This window comes from Macrobrachium nipponense, chromosome 26 (assembly GCF_015104395.2).
Source record: "Macrobrachium nipponense isolate FS-2020 chromosome 26, ASM1510439v2, whole genome shotgun sequence".
Taxonomy (NCBI): Eukaryota; Metazoa; Arthropoda; class Malacostraca; order Decapoda; family Palaemonidae; genus Macrobrachium; species Macrobrachium nipponense.
In genome coordinates this window covers 58,775,144-58,793,753 of record NC_087215.1, presented here as the reverse complement: position 1 = coordinate 58,793,753, position 18,610 = coordinate 58,775,144, and the positions used below count along the sequence as shown (strand labels likewise).

Genomic DNA, 18,610 nt, shown 5'->3' with positions numbered 1-18,610 from the left:
TTTTGTAGAAATAATATTGTCATGATTTTCATTGGTATACAAAGAATGATCACATTCTGGCTAATACAGGAAGTATGAGCTTAGTATCCTGGGGTACTGCTACTTCTGGCTGTGATCTCAGTTCTAGCATTCTGCTGGCTCTAAGAGCTCCATTGACTGGCTGATCTTCCTCCTTTAGCCAGGATTGCAGCTCTCCTCATTTCTAGGACCATCACTACCCAGCCAGCTCTTCTTCCAGCCTCTTCTATGATTGAGACTGTACTCCTGGTTCTATCTAGAGCAAATATCAAGGGAAACTAAGGATTTCAGATCCAACTTTTCTCTAGTTTTTGTTCCTGACCATGCCTAGTAACACATGATCGCCTACTTGCTGTCTCAGTTTGGAGGATAGAAATATCAACAACAATATATTGCATATGTTATTCCAGCTTCTTGTATGCCTCTTTTTCCTAGCAGTTCATTAACTGCTGCCTCAGAATTTTAACTGATTCTCTTACAGCACATGATAACGTTCTGGTATACTATGTGCCCTTAGTAATCCAGGGCCCATAATGTCCAGTGTTGCATACTTTTTATAACTGTTTGGGTATAGATTCAGGCTCTTCCCCCTCTGTAAAAGTGGTTGTATTTCAGATCGAACTTCATCTTGTAGTGAATTTTCATGATCTTCATCATTTTCTTTTAAGAATATCTCTCATGATCATAGAGGATTTATATTTCTCTCACTAAAGGTTGAGGCATTCCCAGCTACCCCAGGTAGAGATAATTTAATTTGTCCAGCAGTAAGGTGTAAAGAATATGCAACCCCAGCCAAGTGCATCAGGTTTGAAGAGGAGTTACAGTAATTCTTTGTATGTAGTGAGAAATGATGAGAATGGCAATTATGCACTCATTTCTTTAGCAAGACAGAGCCTCCTTCAGTGAGATCATTGACTGGATTTGTGTTATCTGTGGGATAGAGAAGCAACCAAATCTCACAAACTCATGTCTGCAACAGAATGTAAGCAAGAGGCCAAGACAGAAGAAGCTTTCCATGAATTTGAACTTCCTACTGCTGATGCCATGACAGAAATTCCTTTATGCATGATGGGTCATTTAGAGCGTAGAGGCTCAAGACTAAGTCATAAAAAGCCTTTGTGACACTACAGTTGTTTATTTTACTTGATGCCATGTCCAGGAGATTCTGTAAGATATTGGTTGGTTGTTCATTACAGGCTAGCTAGACCATCTCCAGGGATATGTACTATTATATCTTAAGGAATACAACCCACACATCCAGTTGACTGGAAATGACTGCAGACAGAATATGTTGAGAGGTGGGATAAACTTGAATGATAAGTTCTATATGCTGTTTCTGCCTCCCCATCAGTCTTTGGAAAAAAAGGTGAAAACTCACATTGTATTTGAAGGAGAATTATCAGATATACAGTTATACATTATCACAGACAACTTCAACTTCGGTAAACTGGAAATCAGGGTTTACAGATACAAAATGAGTGTTTGGTAGACTTTGCCTTGTCAAACTAACAAGGGAAGAAAAAAAAAAAAATAGCGCCTCAGTGGCGTGGTTGGTATGTTCTTTACCTGCCACCTCGGTGGCTGCGAGTTCGATTCTCGACCATTCCATTGAGGGGTGATAGAAGCTCACTCTCAATGTGGTTCAGAAGTCACGTAAAGCCGTTGGTCCAATTGCTGAATAACCACTGGTTCCGTGCAACATAAAAACACCTTACAGGCAGTCCCCGGTTATCGGCGTGGGTTCTGTTCCCGAATGGGTGCCGATAAGTGAACACCGCCATTAACCAAAACCCGGCGATTTATGGGATAAATAAGCGCCATTAACCGGTTATCGGATAATCACCATTATGGTGCCTCTGTTAGGCATGTTATGGCGCCGTAAGACACCTTATGGTGCCGATAACCTGAACTCTGCCCTGATATGGCGCCATAAATCGCTGATTTTATGGCGCTAAACGAGCGCCATAAAACCGGATCGCCATTAACCAGGGACTGCCTGTACAAACAAAAACAAACAAGGGACAATAAGGCTTTAGTTGTTCTTACATGATATACAAACTCTCAGTCCTTTACATTAGGAATTACTTTTAGCATAGGCTGGAATACGGCCATTAAATTCTTGAACAGATGGATAGGCAGTAACTACCGTCTGGTAGGCAGACAGGCCTGCCTGCCCGGATGTAAACACTCCACTTTACTTTCGCCATCTTCCGATGAAGACGTATGTTTGTGAGCGCTTGCTGACTTGCTGTTAATCACAATTTTCCTGGTGGGATCTTTCTATTTTTTATTTCTGATGAATATGTATTTATATTGTGTTTGATGTTAATAATTAATTTACTTTAATAATTAATATACAAACCCATTGTTTATTTAATAATTAATATACAAACCTTTTTTTTGTGATAGCCTAGCTAGCCACCTTTCTACTGTATGTGTTGAGGGTCGGCAGCAAGGGTGTGCCTACACACTTATTATCATATTTTCACCCTTTAATGTCAGGGCTAGTCAGTGTATTCATTTGAAATTTACATTTACACCTTTGAAATTACTGAGGGGAACTTCAAAAGTTTGTCCTTTGTTTTTCTTCTGGTATTTCCTCTCCTCTTTTGTCCATTTGCTAGCTGATTTGATGAAGAGAGAGGGGCCCCATGTGGTGTTGGTGTTTTAGGGAGCTCTTATTTTCGGAGGGCGGTGCCCGGATGCATGATGAGTATCCTTAATTTTTGTTTTTAATCATATTTCTTTTCTTTCATAGGCTGACAGTGGTGATAGTTGATTACAGCAGTAGATGGTTGGATATCTTTGTGTTGGCTATATTGTAACCTTGGAATTGTACCTGCAACTCGTAGCATGCTGTGATATTGGTCCTCAAGTGTGTGTACTGTTCCCCTGCTGAAAATTATATTTATTTGTTGCTGTTATCCTGGAGTTTCATCACTGACTCTACTTCTGCTGGTAAATGTGCCTCATCCTGTAGAAGAAGTCTTGCAGATTTTGGAGAGGAAGAAGTCGTAGAGGAAGAGAGCTTGTCAAGAGCTTCTCAATTGTCATCTTCCTCTTTGTAATCATCATATTTTTCTTCAACCTCCTCCCCTTCGACTTTTAAGACTCCCTGCTGAAGAAGAAGGTAGTCTCCTGCCCCCCCTCCAAGAAGTCTTGTCACCATACCTCTAAGGGTCTGTCTCCTTGAAGTGAGGAGGCAGTTGGGTCTTCCGATGGCTCGCCTGTTCCTTCGGTAATAGGAACCATCATGCTGTCTCCAGGGTCTAGCGTGTCGGGAGCCATAGAAGCGCAAACTTCGGTTTGCACTTCTGCTGCTAGTCCTAGAGCTTCTGCCCCTAAGACCAGTTCTGTGTATGGCGCTCGTTCGCAAGATAACCCGAGTGCACGTTAATCTACGGATTCTCGAGTATCTAGAGTTGATGACTCTGAGTCCGCTCACCATCATGACTCAGGCATGGAGTGGAAGAAAGGAGTGAGTCGCTCGGGTGACTCATGCCTTGCCGGTGATCGCTTGGTACCCAGGGTTGACGTGACTCACCCGCAGAACCGTGCATGCGGTGAGACTGGTAGGGGGTCACCCATTTAGTCCTCAATGGGGACTTGGACGCGTTGGAGGAAGGTACTGGCTATCACCAGTCAGGTGCACGCTCAACTCCACCCAGACCACGGTCATGTTTGTGTGGTGCGAACATTTCTCCTGCAGTGCGAGAGTTTCGTAACCCTCCTCAGGAAAGTGTTTCTCCAAGGCGAGAATGCTCTGCTAGACTCACATTGTGGCCATCACTGCAGGTTGATGGCTGCCCGCAACTCGCTTCTCTTGCTAGTTCTGCTAGCAAGGCAAGTGAGAGCGTCCAATCTTCCTCACCTATTCCCTCTGCTTCCAATGGCTACACCGGGAGGGGCAAGGTGAATAGGAGGGATCCGTTAGGGTGCTCTCTGCAGGATTCAGTGTCTGGGGACTACATTCCTGAAAGGATCTTGGTGTCCCACTTGATTTACTCTCATGTCGTTGAGGAAGGATCTTCTGTCAATAACGGAGAGACCTTTCGCCGTCTCGACATCTGGTGTTTAGATTCTTAGGATTTGAACAACTGGAGACTATGTTCTCCCTGGCTCTTTCTGTCCTTTGGACAGATTTCAACTCAGTCCCCTATGGATTCTTGTGATTTGGGAGCCTCGAGTGCATATTCTGTTGAATTGTACTCGCAGTTCAGTCTTAAATGCCTGCATATAGGACTGGTTTTTATGCCTGTACCTCCTTGATTTCTACAGGAGTTGAGGAGGGAGTTTCGCCGAGCATGTAAATTCTTTGGAATTTCTAGCACTCTTTGAGTGTTTCGGTCTTCTATGATCTGCAAACACTTGGGCGAGACGAGAATTCTTGATAATTGTTATTACAATACCTGGGAATCTCGCTGAATGCTCTAATTCCCTGGAATTTCTGGGATTCTCAGAGTTATGGTTTTCTGTAATTTCCAAACACTTGGGCAAGAAGAACATCCCCGATAATTGTTATTACAAAAATCAGGATCAATAAGCGATTAAATTCCTTGGAATTTCTGGCGTACTCAGAGTGATTTGGTTTTCTGCGATTTCCAAACACTCGGGCAACAGGTATTCCCAATAATTACTATTACAATAATCGGGAATCATGCCGAGCGCCTGGATCCCTTGGTTTCGCTGGCTCTCGCTGAGTGCTTGGCTTCATCGTGTTGCCGAGAACCAGAGCGAGACAAGGCCTGCCCACTTATTGTCTCGGTAGAGTTGGGTTTTCTTGCCAGGTGTGGGAATTCTTACAAAATCTAGAGCTTGCCGAGCACTCACTATCACGAGTGCTTGGATAGTGAGACGAGCCTTTACCATTACAGATGAGTTTGCGCTTCAGTCTGGTTGGAGTTATGCAAAGTTTGGTCCTCATGTGTTGGACCTTTTGGTCAAGTACCGTCCTCATGTCTTGGACCTTTTGGTCAAGTACCGTCCTCATGTCTTGGACCTTTTGGTCAAGTACCGTCCTCATGTCTTGGACCTTTTGGTCAAGTACTGTCCTCATGTCTTGGACCTTTTGGTCAAGTACTGTCCTCATGTCTTGGACCTTTTGGTCAAGTACTGTCCTCATGTCTTGGACCTTTTGGTCAAGTACTGTCCTCATGTCTTGGACCTTTTGGTCAAGTACTGCCCTCATGTCTTGGACCTTTTGGTCAAGTACCGTCCTCATGTCTTGGACCTTTTGGTCAAGTACTGTCCTCATGTCTTGGACCTTTTGGTCAAGTACTGTCCTCATGTCTTGGACCTTAGGGTCCAAATACATGGAACAGCAGACACAGAATCCTTCTTTATCCTTCTTCATTGAGCTTCAGCCTCGAAGGAGAACAGTTAATTGGGAAAAAATGGTAGTTCTTTGCTGATGATTACCACTCATAATTATATAGTGGTGATCTGCTCAGCTCACTCGGCTCGGCTGAGCAAAGTGCTTGGCTCTACCAAACGAACTCTGCTCTTGATCAGTGCAGTCCTTTGCCATGACATGGCACCCTCCCTCCCCATGTTGCAGCAAGTTTTCACAGGGGTCATTGTCTTCGTCATCTGATGCCTCCTCACCTCCCTCTTCGAAGGCTTCCAGGGCCTAAGAAGAGGAAGGTAGTTTCTCCGCCCCCTAAGAAGCCTTGACTTGAGACTTCTAAGGGTTTGCATTCTTTCCCTGTGGAGAGAGCAGTTGGCTGTCTTTGGGTCACCTGCTCTTTCCGGAGTGGGAATTGGACGCTATCCCCAAAATATGGTGTTTCTAGAGCCCCGGGAGTTCGAACCCAACCCAGGTTTGTTCTTCTGTCTCTGGTTCCAAGGGCGGTGCTCATGGAACTGAGGCTGTGGTGGGTACTCATGTATGAGTCTCTCTGAGTGTACAACCTCCAAGGGGGATTGTACACTCACAGTCAACGATTGGTAGTCTTCTCTCCATCATGACAGTGGTGCAGGGCGAGAGAAGGGACCGAGCCACGTTGGTGGCTCGAACCCACTTGTGAAAGCCAGGAATGGCTATTTTTCAGGTGCCAAGATCGATGTCGCTGTCCCTTGGGACAAGGCATCTGAAGGAGATTGGAGGAGGTTCTCTGTGTAGTCCTCTTTGTGAGGTTCAATCATGGAGAAGATAAATGCATAGCAAGACGTGGTAAGTTCTCGCCAGCTTTTACTGCATTTAACTCTGCTCAACTTCTGCTCGCGTTTGCGAACGAAACAGTTGTAGGGAATGAATGCTTCATTTGATAGAGTGAGAATACCGTAAGTTCAGAGAAGAGTGGGCAAGAACAGTCAATCCTTCTCTTTTTTTCCCCTCGATTTCCTGAGTTACACTGGGATGAACAAAAGAATAAGAACTCAATAGTCTACTCCCCAGAGTTTGAATGCGAGAGACTATGTTTTTGGTTCAATCTTAGGATCTTGCCAAACATACGTCAGTCTGTTCAGGATGGATAGCACTGAGAAGTTTGAATGCCTCTCCAGTGCTACTGTTTTGGGAACAACCAGTTCGGCTTGAACTAGTTGTCTTTGGGGTCCTGTTATCACCGTAGAAGTCTCCCTTCGGGACAACTTTACTTTTGCTCTCTTCATTAGAGAATGAAGGAGGCCTGCTTCCAGTTCTTATTCTTGTCTCTCAAATGAAGAAGAATAAGGCTGGAGCACGATTCACTGGAACCTACGAATATACTAATATATTCCCCTCACGACATGTGTCTAATATCAGTGCACCATGCGAGTAATAGGCACATATCTAGAAGTTAATTCTTCTGGTATGTGACCGAGACGAATAATACCTTCTCTTAATTAACCTGAAACTGAGGACAGCCTTTTGGGCCTCCCAAGAGTTTCCGGTTTTGATTTTGAGATAACTAGTGGTATTGTTTGCCAACAACACCACAGCATTTGCATTATCACCGAACAAGAATGTTTCTTTTCCTCTCATTTAGGTTAGAATGCAGATGCTCGAGTGTTTCTTTTTTGTGCTTGATGGTTCTAAGCCGAATGCATTCCACTACCAGGCAACTCAGTACTATAAGGAGTCGAGCGATGGGCAGAGTACGGCCATCTCTGAGATTCTGTTAGTCTTAGTATTGTTTCTCTTCTATCAAGGATTAAATAACAATTTGAAACTCTGCCCGGCCATCACAGACTTAGATCCTTGGGTGGCTTGGAATTCTCGTGCTCCACATTTGCTGTTACAATAATTTTCAGACCGAGATATATCTCATTAGACTCATTGTCATCTTTCTGTTTACCCCATGGTATAACAGAAGTCTGTAGTCTTCCGTTCCATCACACTGCCCCATCAGCCACTGCAATGATTCGGAATGATTTTCTTCAGACAATTTGAGTTTTGTCTTCTAATACCTATGCATTTTCTAATTCTTAAGGTGTTCAGTTATTCTTTATTCACCCCAAATTGAAAATAAATAACGGAAGACTTCGGTTGTTCCCCCACCCCACTAGCTCTGTTTCCAGAGTAGGTAGATAGAAAATTCCTTCTTGATCCAACCCACAAGAAGCAGTTCTTCAGGCAGTACAATCCCTGTGTTTTCATTACTGAAAAACTTTCTGCCTTCATTGCAAGCACTGACTTACTCACCGAACAGCAATGAAATAGCGGAATAACTTTTTCAGTCCTCTGTAAAACACCAGGGATTAGAGCCATCTTCACTGGTTGGTGTCATCGATGGGTCTTTTTAATAATCAGAATCATGAGAGTTCACTTCTTTCCAGTTCAACTATGAAGACGTAGGTCTACACACACCTCAGTCATTCACTAAGTAGTATTGTTTCTCCATAGTTGAGATTCAACTACTGATGAGAAACTTCTTTCGCCATCACAGGGACCTCAGTCTCCAGAAGGCATTTGACTCTCGTCTAATGAGCACATACCTCACAAAAATCCTCATATGTCTCACCATTGTTGGCGAACAAGATAGACGACATGCATGGTTCGTTCTCATCATCACCCTTCAAAAGGCGGGTGTCATGCCATGACTATGTTTCCGATGCGCAATCATTCGGCATCTGTTGACGAGTCCAAATTCTTCATGGTCTCCTGCGCTTTGGACTTTCTATTGGTTGATCCAAATCAGTCATTATTTTGTCCTAATGGTAAATTGCTGTACCTACAAGGGATCAGCACCCTACATTGAGTGTCGATACCTTCATTCACTGCTGACTTCCAATGCAGAAGTGTCTAATGACACATCTTCCTGCGAGTCCTACGAGATCGTGAGAAACTCCTCTGCAGTTGGATACGTCCACTACACGCTCTCTTAGAGAGCAAGCAGTGCCAGTGGCTGGGTACTTTTCATCACTCCAAAGAATATGTTGGCCTGGAAGATAGATGTGGTCTCGTTACCTCATTCATATCTTTCTTCCTTCAGGTCTGCCCACAGGTACTTGGAACCTCTTTTCCTTGGACTGGTGGTGGATGTTCACAAGTTGTGTTTGCTTGCCCAGCTCCTTCAAGAAGACAAATTGTATCTTGCCTATGGTGTGCAGTTCTAGAGGTAAGAAGGATGCGAGAGTGACCGGCCTCTTCACATTTCCCTCCTCGTCCTTCGAGTCTTCTCTCTTCAGGTTGAGGATAGGACTCAAACTTAACTTGCTGGTCTGGTGATTGATGTGGTAAGCTTGCACATCGAGTTTCCTTTCTAGTTTTCTTATCAGAATCATAGAAAGCAATCCAGCTCCTTCCCCTAGCAAGGGGAGGAAGGAGAATGGCAATAATGCAAACCCTTCCCAGAACTTTCCATTAATGCTTCCGACTAAATATTCTTCACAGTCCTTTTTTGGATGAGTTACGATTCCTCACTCATTTCGAAAAGGCCCAGAAATCTGACTTGATCGAGTTGTCAGAGGCAGGGCACTCCTCACTCTTACGACTAGGAGGAATAGCCCAGGTGTGCTGAACATCCAGTCAGTTCTAGAGGCTCACTCACATTCCTCCCACCAATCAGTGAGTCTTCCTAATGTAAAGGAGCGAGGGTTTGTTTATCGTGTAGGAACAAATCACAATTTTTGAAAATAAATTGTATTCCTAAGTATACAAACCTGAGGTCCTTTACATTAATGCCCACCTCATGCCATGCCTCAATCTGAAACCTGGGCCGAAAGGCAAAGTGGAGAGTTTACATCTGGGCAGGCGGGCCTATCCGCTTACCAGACGGTAGTTACTGCCTAACCACCTTGTTCAAGAATTTAACGGCTGTATTCCAACGCTGAAAGTAATTACTATTGTAAGGGAACTCGGGTTTGTATAGTTATGAAAAATACAATTTACTTAAAAAAAATTGTCATGTTGAATAAGTTTCTGTCTCACCAGAATGTATCTCTGGCCCCAACAGGCTTCAAACTGTCAATAGACTCCTTAGAAAGAAAGGTATTTCTTAAGCGACTGCAGAGGCAATCGCTAGATGCAGAAGGCACTCTTCTAATGTCGTCTATCAGAATAAATGGAGGATCTTCAGAGAGTAGTGCAGGACTGTCAATGTCTCCTCTTCTCAGACCTCTGTGACTCAAATAGCTGACTTATTACATTTAAGATCAGCGAGGAACCTTCAAATGTTCACCATTAAAGGCTATAGAGCCATGTTGGGGTCAGTCTTTTGTCATAGAGGATTAAACTTGTCCTCCAATCCGGACATTTCAGACCATAATTATAAGTCTTTTGACACCTCTAAGGGTACAGATTCACCTGCAGTACCATGGAATCTCAACATAGTTTTGAAGTAGTTGTCAGGTCCTTGCTTTGAACCTATGCATTCTATCTCCTTAAGAGACTTGACTAGAAAAACACTTTTTCCGATATCTTTGGTGACAGCGAAGAGAATCAGTGAAGTGCATGCCTTGGATAATAGGGTAGGCTTTTCAAAGGGGAATGCTATCTGTTCATATTCCCTCGGTTTTTTGGCCAAGAACAAGTCCGCCTCTAATCCATGACCTCATTCTTTCTCTATTAAGAACCTGACAGAAGCGCTGGGATCTGATGATGTGGAAAGATCTTTGTGTCAAGTGAGATCTTTAAAATACTACTTGCACATTTGTAATGATTCTTGCAGTCTGTGATGCTCTGTCAAAAACCTGTCCAGGCCTTTGTCTATGAATGCTCTGGCATTCTTTTTAAGAGATGGATCAGGGAGGCTAACTCGTCAGTTCAAGAAGTCGTGTTCCCTTTGTATAAAGTGAAAGCTCATGAGATTTGAGTAGCGGACACTTCCCTAGCTTTCAAAAGAAATCTGTCCTTATCAGCAATTTAAAATTCTACTATTTAGAAATGTAAATTGGTATTTGCATCTCATTATCTATGAGATATTGAAACAGTGTATGATGATTGTAATATTCTGGGTCCTTTTCTTGTGGCTAGTGTGGTGTTGGGAAAGGAAGTGTAGGAAGCAACCCTTCCTAAAATCTTTTTTCTCCTTGATATAAGGTATTTATGTTTTTTTGGGAAGCCTGGAGGCATTAGGTGCCTGAGTACCCTCTGGTCCTTTGGTAGGGAGGTGGTGGTTTTTTATTTTAAACATGTTTTGGAAATAGGTAACAAATTTTTTTTCTCTGGTGTGTTATTGGTACTGAACCCTGGGCAGGGGTAATTTACCTATTCTTGACCATCAGAAAATTTCCTTCGCCACAAGGGTCTTGCTTGCTAAAGCAGTAGGTGCTTACTAGCTTCAAAATACGTCTACATGATATGATGAGTGACATCCAGAGGCAGTACTTTTCTGCATCAACTCTCTTAGCAGGTAAGGAGTCACAAACATATTTTTATATAGTGTTGGCAAAATTTTTTCTATCCTCTTTCTAGTTGAAGTGTTAATTTTTTGAGGTAGAAATATCCATGCATCCCACCATCCCTCAATGTGGGAATCAGCTATATAATTATTGGCTAAGTCCCATAATTAAAAATGACATTTTTGTAATAAAATGGTTTTGATTATACTTACCCAGTAATTATATATGTAATCAGAGCCCACCCGCTGACCCTTAGCATGGTCTTTTCTTTTTAAAGACATGACGCAAACTTAGCTCTTTGCCAAGTGGTTCCTCTCTACCCCGAAAGTGGGCGGGGTCATTGTTACCTATCCAAAACAGAACAGAAAATTAGCGCAATCTGCGAATTTTGGAATTTAACTGCCGGGCGTGCGAGTGAAACACTTAGCTATATATTACTGGGTAAGTATAATTAAAACTTCATTTTATTATTAAAATGTCCTTTTACCTAGTTTTCAATATGCCCAAAGCATTAAAAGTAAGGTTTTTTCAGATTTTTGACAATTTTCGACGATGATCCGGCTTATGATAATTTTTGGTTTATGATGCATCTCAAGAACAGAACCCCCATCGTAAACCGGGGACTACTTGTACAAAAATGTATTTTATTATAAAAATATAATTTTGTCTTTTTTACTGTCTTTATAATTATGTCAAAGCTTTACAGTTGTTTTGTGGTAAAGCTGTAGTTTCACACACCAATAACTTGAAGTTATACGTCTGAATTTGATGATGTGCAACTAATTGGGTTTTTTTTCAAAAGCTGGTTGGAGTTTGTTATGAGGTTCATGATACTTGGAAGAAGCGTGGACTCCTTAAGAAAGAGGAAGATGAAGAAGTTAAAGCCAAACTAAAGCAAGAATTGAAATATGAAGAAGTTGATCCTTCTCCAGCAGACATATTTCACTATGCTTTTAATTATGTTGGTGTATTAACAGGTATGGTATATTTAATATTTGTAATTAAGTATGAAGTGTAATTGAAAAGGTTATATGTGTATTCACATTACTTTGGAGTGTATTTTTGTGGTAAATTTTAACCTAAGTTAATTAACTGTTTGGGGTCAGAATGACCAATAAGAGTTTTGACAAGGCTTGCTATAGGACTTCTGTCATGTTTTCAAACACATTTCAAGGGCAACATAATTGTAAATATACAGTAATTACATCAGTATTATCACTTACAATATGTATAAGGAAAATGGAGATTCAGAATAAGTAGATTTCATTATAGAGTGATTTTTACAATGGGAGACAAATTTCAGGGATTACATAATTGTTACAGTAATTACATCTGCATTATCACTTATAAAAATATGGAAAAGATTTTGAATAGGTTTAATTACAGAATGAGAGTTTTACAATTGGAGAACTGTTGGAATATTGTGCTACAAATCAGATAAATCTGAGGGATGTAATGTATATAGAGCAAATAATTGATCCTAAAGTTCTCTCCTAACAGTCTTGGGGTTTAATAACTGTTCTTCTCCACTTATATTGAGATTCAGGCAATATATGTAGTGACCACATGTTCATGAGGTAAAAAGTTAAAACTACACAAAGAATAAGCTGGGCTGATAGCTGGGGATCAACTGGTCTAAATGTGCAGGCAATGTATCAGCCTGCTGCCATTCTTCTTTTGGAGAACTTTTGTCCTGGACTGTTTGTGACAGACAAATGGGGGGTGTACAAGTAAAGTGATGGGATTGTATGAAAAAAGTATGTTTTAAAGGAATTACATACTTTCCACTATATAACTTGGGCATAGTTTTCAAAAGTGGGAAGATTTGATGACTTTGTAAGTTGGATGAAAGTGAGGTTACTGTAGTGCTGTTTCATGTACTCTTTATGAAAGTTGCTTGCATTTGAACATGTCCAATTGCATTAAATTATTAAAATTGTGGAAAGAGAGGATAGTTATTGTTTGCACCTGAACAGCATAGTATGATGTATGGTATGTTACTTAATTTATTAATTTCATTCTTATCAGGTCCCTACTACAAGTATCGAGTGTACGCCGATATGCTGCATGGAACTTTTGTTGATAGTGGACTTAACTGTGTACAGGCAATGTTACAAAGGATCTGGGTTGTCCCGCTATATTCTGTGGCATTTCTTATCACATCTCATTTCTTCCCATTATCGGTAGGAAATTAGATTTCGTACGTGTGTTGAAATACATGTGTGTGCTACTAGTACTGTTTTTATCACATTTTAAGCTATGTTTGATATTCTTTGAGAATTTTCCTCATAGGAATTGCATGATTTAAAGTTCTTGTCTGACGATATATCTTGGTTATAGCATGCAGTGTCACATTATATAGTACAGTATTTGGGGTGTGAAAACAATAGAACTTTTATTCAGAGGAGACCTGGCATGCACACTTGGTCTTCATGTTTGGTATGTCTTATAGAATTGATGTAGTTTTGCAGTTCTACCTGTTATGTTTTTTTTATTAAAGCTGGAGAATGGTTAATAATAGGCAAAAAATTTAAATTAAAAGTATTATTGTTCAAATTTAAGGTACATACCATAATTATTTTTTTTTATTGCACCTGAAGGTACCTGCCATTAAAGTTTCCTAGGGAATTATTGGCTTACACCCAAAGAATCATGGTTATGGCTCTGCCATGTAAAACAGTACTATTCAGCTGGACTTAAAGAAAAAAGTAATTGAATTTAGATGATATATATAAAGAACACTTTTGGCTTAGAAGTAACAGATTTGAAATAACTTAAGAGCTATAAGTCGAGGGCAGACTTTCTAGGGGTTCTTCATTTACCCAAAATATGAATGACTGATGTTCATTATGGCATCAACTAGCAAACTTTTTAACATTTTAGTCTGATTTCTGGGTGTCACTCCTGCAATTTGTATCTTTGTTTCATTTATTTGTATGTATATAACCATCAAGCAACTTTGTTTTGTGGGGCTGTATTCATTTAAATTTATGTTCTCAGCAGTTTTATCCTTTTTTGCATTCCAGCTTTTTTTTTTTTTTAAGTTGATAGCAGCCTTTTGATTTTCTTTGTGCCTGGCATAGAGCACCATTTAAATGCCAGGATAAGTCCCTATCACTGAGGCCATATTTTTTCTTACATCCTTCTATTTAGTTTTATTGTACATAAACTAATTGCAGTGAGGGTCTTTCTCTGTGTACAGTATTTAGTCTTTGCAGTGCCCCCTTGCCCCACAGGTATATTGTGTTTTGCCTTTTGCTTTTCATCAGATCCTTTTTGTCTCTTTTTATCTACCCTAACATTTTCCAGTTTTCACCTCATTTAAGGAGTGTCTTTGACAAGCTACAAAGGAGATTAAAAATAATTTTTTGGTTTCATTAGACTCTGGTTGTTCTGTGTTATCCCTTAGTTCAGTGCAACAAGGTAATTGTTACTTATGGTTGTAGAATACTAGATATTTCAGAATTGGCTTACTTGGCTGCTGTGTTGTCCATCAGCCCATGTTACTTAGCTTTAGGTTCCTTCGTGTTTATCTTTCCTATCCACCTACACATCCCATTGTGATGCTTCAGTCACTGCTGTTATCCATGTTGTGAACCATGTCCATGTTTGCTGTTGTTAGGACCTGATTTATGGTTCATTTATGAAAAATCTTGTTAAAATACGTAGTTCCAAAGCACAAGATTGTTGCAGATGGCAAAAATAGTCCCAAAGCACAAGATTATTGCTGATGAAAATTTGGCCAAGCCTCCCCCAAAAAGTCTAAAATATTTTTTGCAAGTCTCAAAATGGAAACTTTATGAAATGCCCAGTGAGAAAATATACTGCAGATTTGGCCTGAGTGTTCAAATAGAATTAATCATCCTTATGGGAAATTGCAAGAAAGAAGAGAATATGCATGCTACTTTTACTTCTGCCTCTTCAGCAACTAAAGTAATGTCCATAGTTAGAATAAGCGTTGAAAATAGAAAAGATTTTCAATTCAGGTGTAGAAGACAAACAAAATACACGCTACTATGGACAGCAACATATTTTGCCAGAAAGCTCTTAACCTTTAACCTGGACAAAGATTTTTCAAAATTGTTTGTGGGACTGAGTAATGTAAAACATTTTAACATCAGGAGATTTAGAAGCTGGGGTCTAATAATGCAGGCCTCTCCAGAATTCCAAGGAGCGGGATGATTAGTAATGTTGACTCTGGCATTTTGTTTTGTGAGTCACAATGAATATTTGTGAACCACTGCAGTTTTCATTGTTTGCAGCCTACTTTTCTTTTTTCCTCTCAGATTTGTTCGCCAGGTCCAACTTTTCAATTAGTTATAAGTGACAAACTCTCAACATGGAACCTTTTACTGTATTCAGAATCTTCTTATTTTTCCAAAAATCTCATGCAGTCTTAACTTCTCCTTTATGTACAGTACCTCAGGCTTAAGCTTTCATGTCCCAGTTCAGTAAATTAAAACATTAATTTATAAGACTTTGCATAACTATATACAGTAGTAGTTTATACTGTATAGTACCTATATACTTATGCTTAACTATACATAATTTATATTTTTGTATATGAGGCTTACCCAGTAATTATATACTAGCTATAGTTTCCAACGTACGGCAGTCTAATTCAAATTCCGCGGGTAGGTAGCGCTTCGATTGTTCAGTGTAGATATATAGTGCCGTCCCCCAATGGCACTACTAGGAACAACTTAGCAAAGCACTTTGTTCTTTTTCCTGCTGCACTTTGAGTGCTTACAGTAGCTTGGTCTTATTTTCCTGTTATATCACTGGATTTTGGTATTGTTACACTACCACTGGAATGCATTCGTAGCCAATTACGTGCCCCGCTAATTGACTCAAGTGGCCTGTGCTCCAGTCTAAGTGACTTGAGTGGCCGCGCCGCCTTATGCTCCCATGAGCCAAGCGAGCTCGAGGCTATTGGGTAATATGTGAAATACATACATCTGAATACATGAAATGCTATTTCATATATTTGTAAATAATATTTGTTTTATTCGTTTATCACTAATTGGAGAATAAAAGCAGTGATTTTACTTTACCAGAGTCTGATTGGCTTTGATACATAATGCAAAGACTACTTGTTGACATAAAATTATTATTATTTTAGATGTCTAAGTATATGAAAGGCTAATGTATTCAAACATTATGAATGTTTCAGGCCTAGATGCCAGCATCCCCTATAGTGGTATATATAAAGTATGTAGTTAGTAATCAATTACTTATCGATTATTTTCATGAAAGTAATCAGTAACCGAGATTACCAGAGGCCCCAGCATTTCGCCTCTCGCCTCCTGTCTGTCGCCAGCCAACTCCCTTTGCTTCCCAAACCTAATGCCAATTCTCTCCTATTACTCTTCCGATCTTTGTCATTTGCTCCTGCGCCTGGCTCCATCACTTCATTCCCATGCCTTTGCCAGCTTTTATTTCGATTATCATGAATTATCAATGTAACAGTGAAGTGTTGCACAGTGGAGGAGGAGGCAGCTGCTTGTCCCTCGATTCTCCTAGACAAAGGTCTTTGTCCCACTCCCCCACACCTGGGAGAAGACGTACCCGAGGTCCAAGGGAGGTTGGGGGGTTTCATACAGGTAGTTGCTCCCTCAGTCAAACCTGTTGCTTGTCAGTCCCAGGTATTGACAAACAGCTGCTGGAAAGGCATCTTTCTGGATGTGTGTTAGAGGAGGTGACTATCTGGCCCCTTGGATCTCCTAAACTTCAAGTCACTGTCCTGCTCCTTCTCATGGCCAAGAACAGCCTAGGAGAATGAGAGGACATACTGGTCGTTGAAAGTAGTCCGAGGGGGTTGCCCCCAGTAGTTGCCCCCTCGGTTCAACCTGTAGTGTTTGCAGGTATCGGCAGACAGCCATTGAAAAGGCATCTTGTTAGATGTGTAGCGAGGAGGTTTTTTCCCCCTCAGTCGAACCTGTCGTGAGTTTATAGATTTTGACTGAATGCCGCTGAAAAGGCGTATCTTAGTGTACAGTGTCGTCCTATTCTATTGGTTCGTCACCTAATTGATCGCGTCGATGGAACGATTCTTTGGTCTCTTGACCACTGAAGAGGTATTATTCAGTCCATGAAGCCTCATACCCTTGCAGTTTTGTTTGTCTGATTCCTCACAGCTGATGTTCAACTCGCGACTCGCTGAGTCGACTCACAATCAATGTTCGACTCGTGACTCAGCCGATCCAATTCTCAGTTGGTTTTCGACTCATGACTCGGCTGATTCGACTCACAATCGCTGTTCGACTCGCAATTCAATGGATCTGACTCTCACTCAATTTTTGGCTCACAATTGATGTTCAACTTGCGACTCAGCTGATTCGACTCTTAGTGAATTTTCAACTTGCCTTCACAGTGGTCTTAAAGGTGGAGATACAGACTTGTTGTCTGCTGAAGAGGAAGTGAAGTAGAATTCTGCTACTGTGTTTGTATATTTGAGCCTTCTCAAATACTTCTGTCCTTGATGCTCATCAGAATAGTGCCGATTCTCATGATGAGCACCAGGTATTAGAGCCTAGCCACTCGAATCTCTCTCGTATCAGGCGTTTTTTTGTCGAGCATGAGTCCTCTTACAGGCGCTCTGTGCCATGTGAGGCATCCACTCCCTTGCTTCAGCTCACTCGGAGTTTTCCCCGCCTCACCTGGCACCAACTGTTGGAAGTCTGGCGATGCCTGTTGGACACCTGAGACACAGTCTCCTTGTTCATCTTTTTTCGACACTAGGGGATCTTTTGTTAGCCATCATTTGAACAGGAAGTTTCGATCACTAAGACAGACGCCTGGCGAGAAGTGGCAAATTCTCACAAACTTTAGGTGCAGTCAACTCTACTTGACTCTCTCTTGCATTCCCATGATCAAACCAGTTGTAGGTAGAGAATGCTTCGTTTGTTGGGTGGAAACCTCTGTTCTCCCTGCAGAAGCGTCTTTTTTGCTTAGGCGAATACTTTTTCCTAAGTCTTTAGTTGTTTATCAACATCACTAGTTGATGATGATGTGATCAGAATAGGCCAGCTCAATATTGGGTCTATGACAGGAAGAGGAGGAGAGTTGGCAGAGTTGATGAGGATAAAGAGAGTGGACATTTTGTGTGTGCAGGAAACTCGATGGAAGGGTAATACATAAAGCTAAAGAACTGGGGGATGGCTACAAGCTAATCTATAGTGGAGCAAATGAGCAGGGTAGGAATGGCGTTGGTGTGGTGTTGTCGGGGGAAATGAAGAATGCAGTGACGGAAGTGAGTAGAAAGAATGACCGCATTATGAGAGTGAAGATATGTTATGGAGGGGAAACTATGAACATCATTAGCGCTTATGCTCCACAAGTGGGCTGCACAGAGGAAGAAAAGAGGTGTTTTTGGAATGAAATGAGTGAGGTAACGCAAGAACTGGAAGAGCAGGAGAGGACTGTAGTGGGGGCAGACTTTAATGGACATGTCGGAAATGAAAAGGATGTAATTGAACGTGTGCATGGAGGACATGGGATTGGGGAGAGAAACCCAGAAGGAGAGAGTATAGTAGACTTTGCCGTGTCCTTTGATATGGCAATAGTGAACACATTCTTCAAAAGAAGAGGGAGCACTTGATAACATACAGGAGTGGCGGTAGGTGCACACAAATAGATTACCTCCTTTACAATAGATCAAGGCTGGTGGAAGTTAGGAATTGTAAAGTTATCCCAGGTGACCACGTGGCCCCCCAACATAGGCTCCTTTGTATGGATTTAAAGATGAAAAGAGAAAAGAAAACGAAAATGAATGGGGTAAAGAAAATCAAGTGGTATAAATTGTTAGGGAGGGATAATGATAAGAAGA

General features: G+C 41.2%; 1 protein-coding gene across 2 annotated transcripts in view; it reads left to right on the top strand.

Annotated features, from left to right (window-relative positions):
* LOC135200304 (lysophospholipid acyltransferase 7-like) overlaps positions 1-18,610 on the top strand; it is a 137,298-nt gene that overhangs the window by 82,702 nt on the left and 35,986 nt on the right. For both annotated transcript variants that reach the window (XM_064228839.1, XM_064228840.1), the window contains 2 exons: positions 11,585-11,759; positions 12,811-12,965. In XM_064228839.1, coding sequence (XP_064084909.1) covers positions 11,585-11,759; positions 12,811-12,965 — 330 coding nt within the window. The remainder of the gene's footprint in view (positions 1-11,584; positions 11,760-12,810; positions 12,966-18,610) is intronic.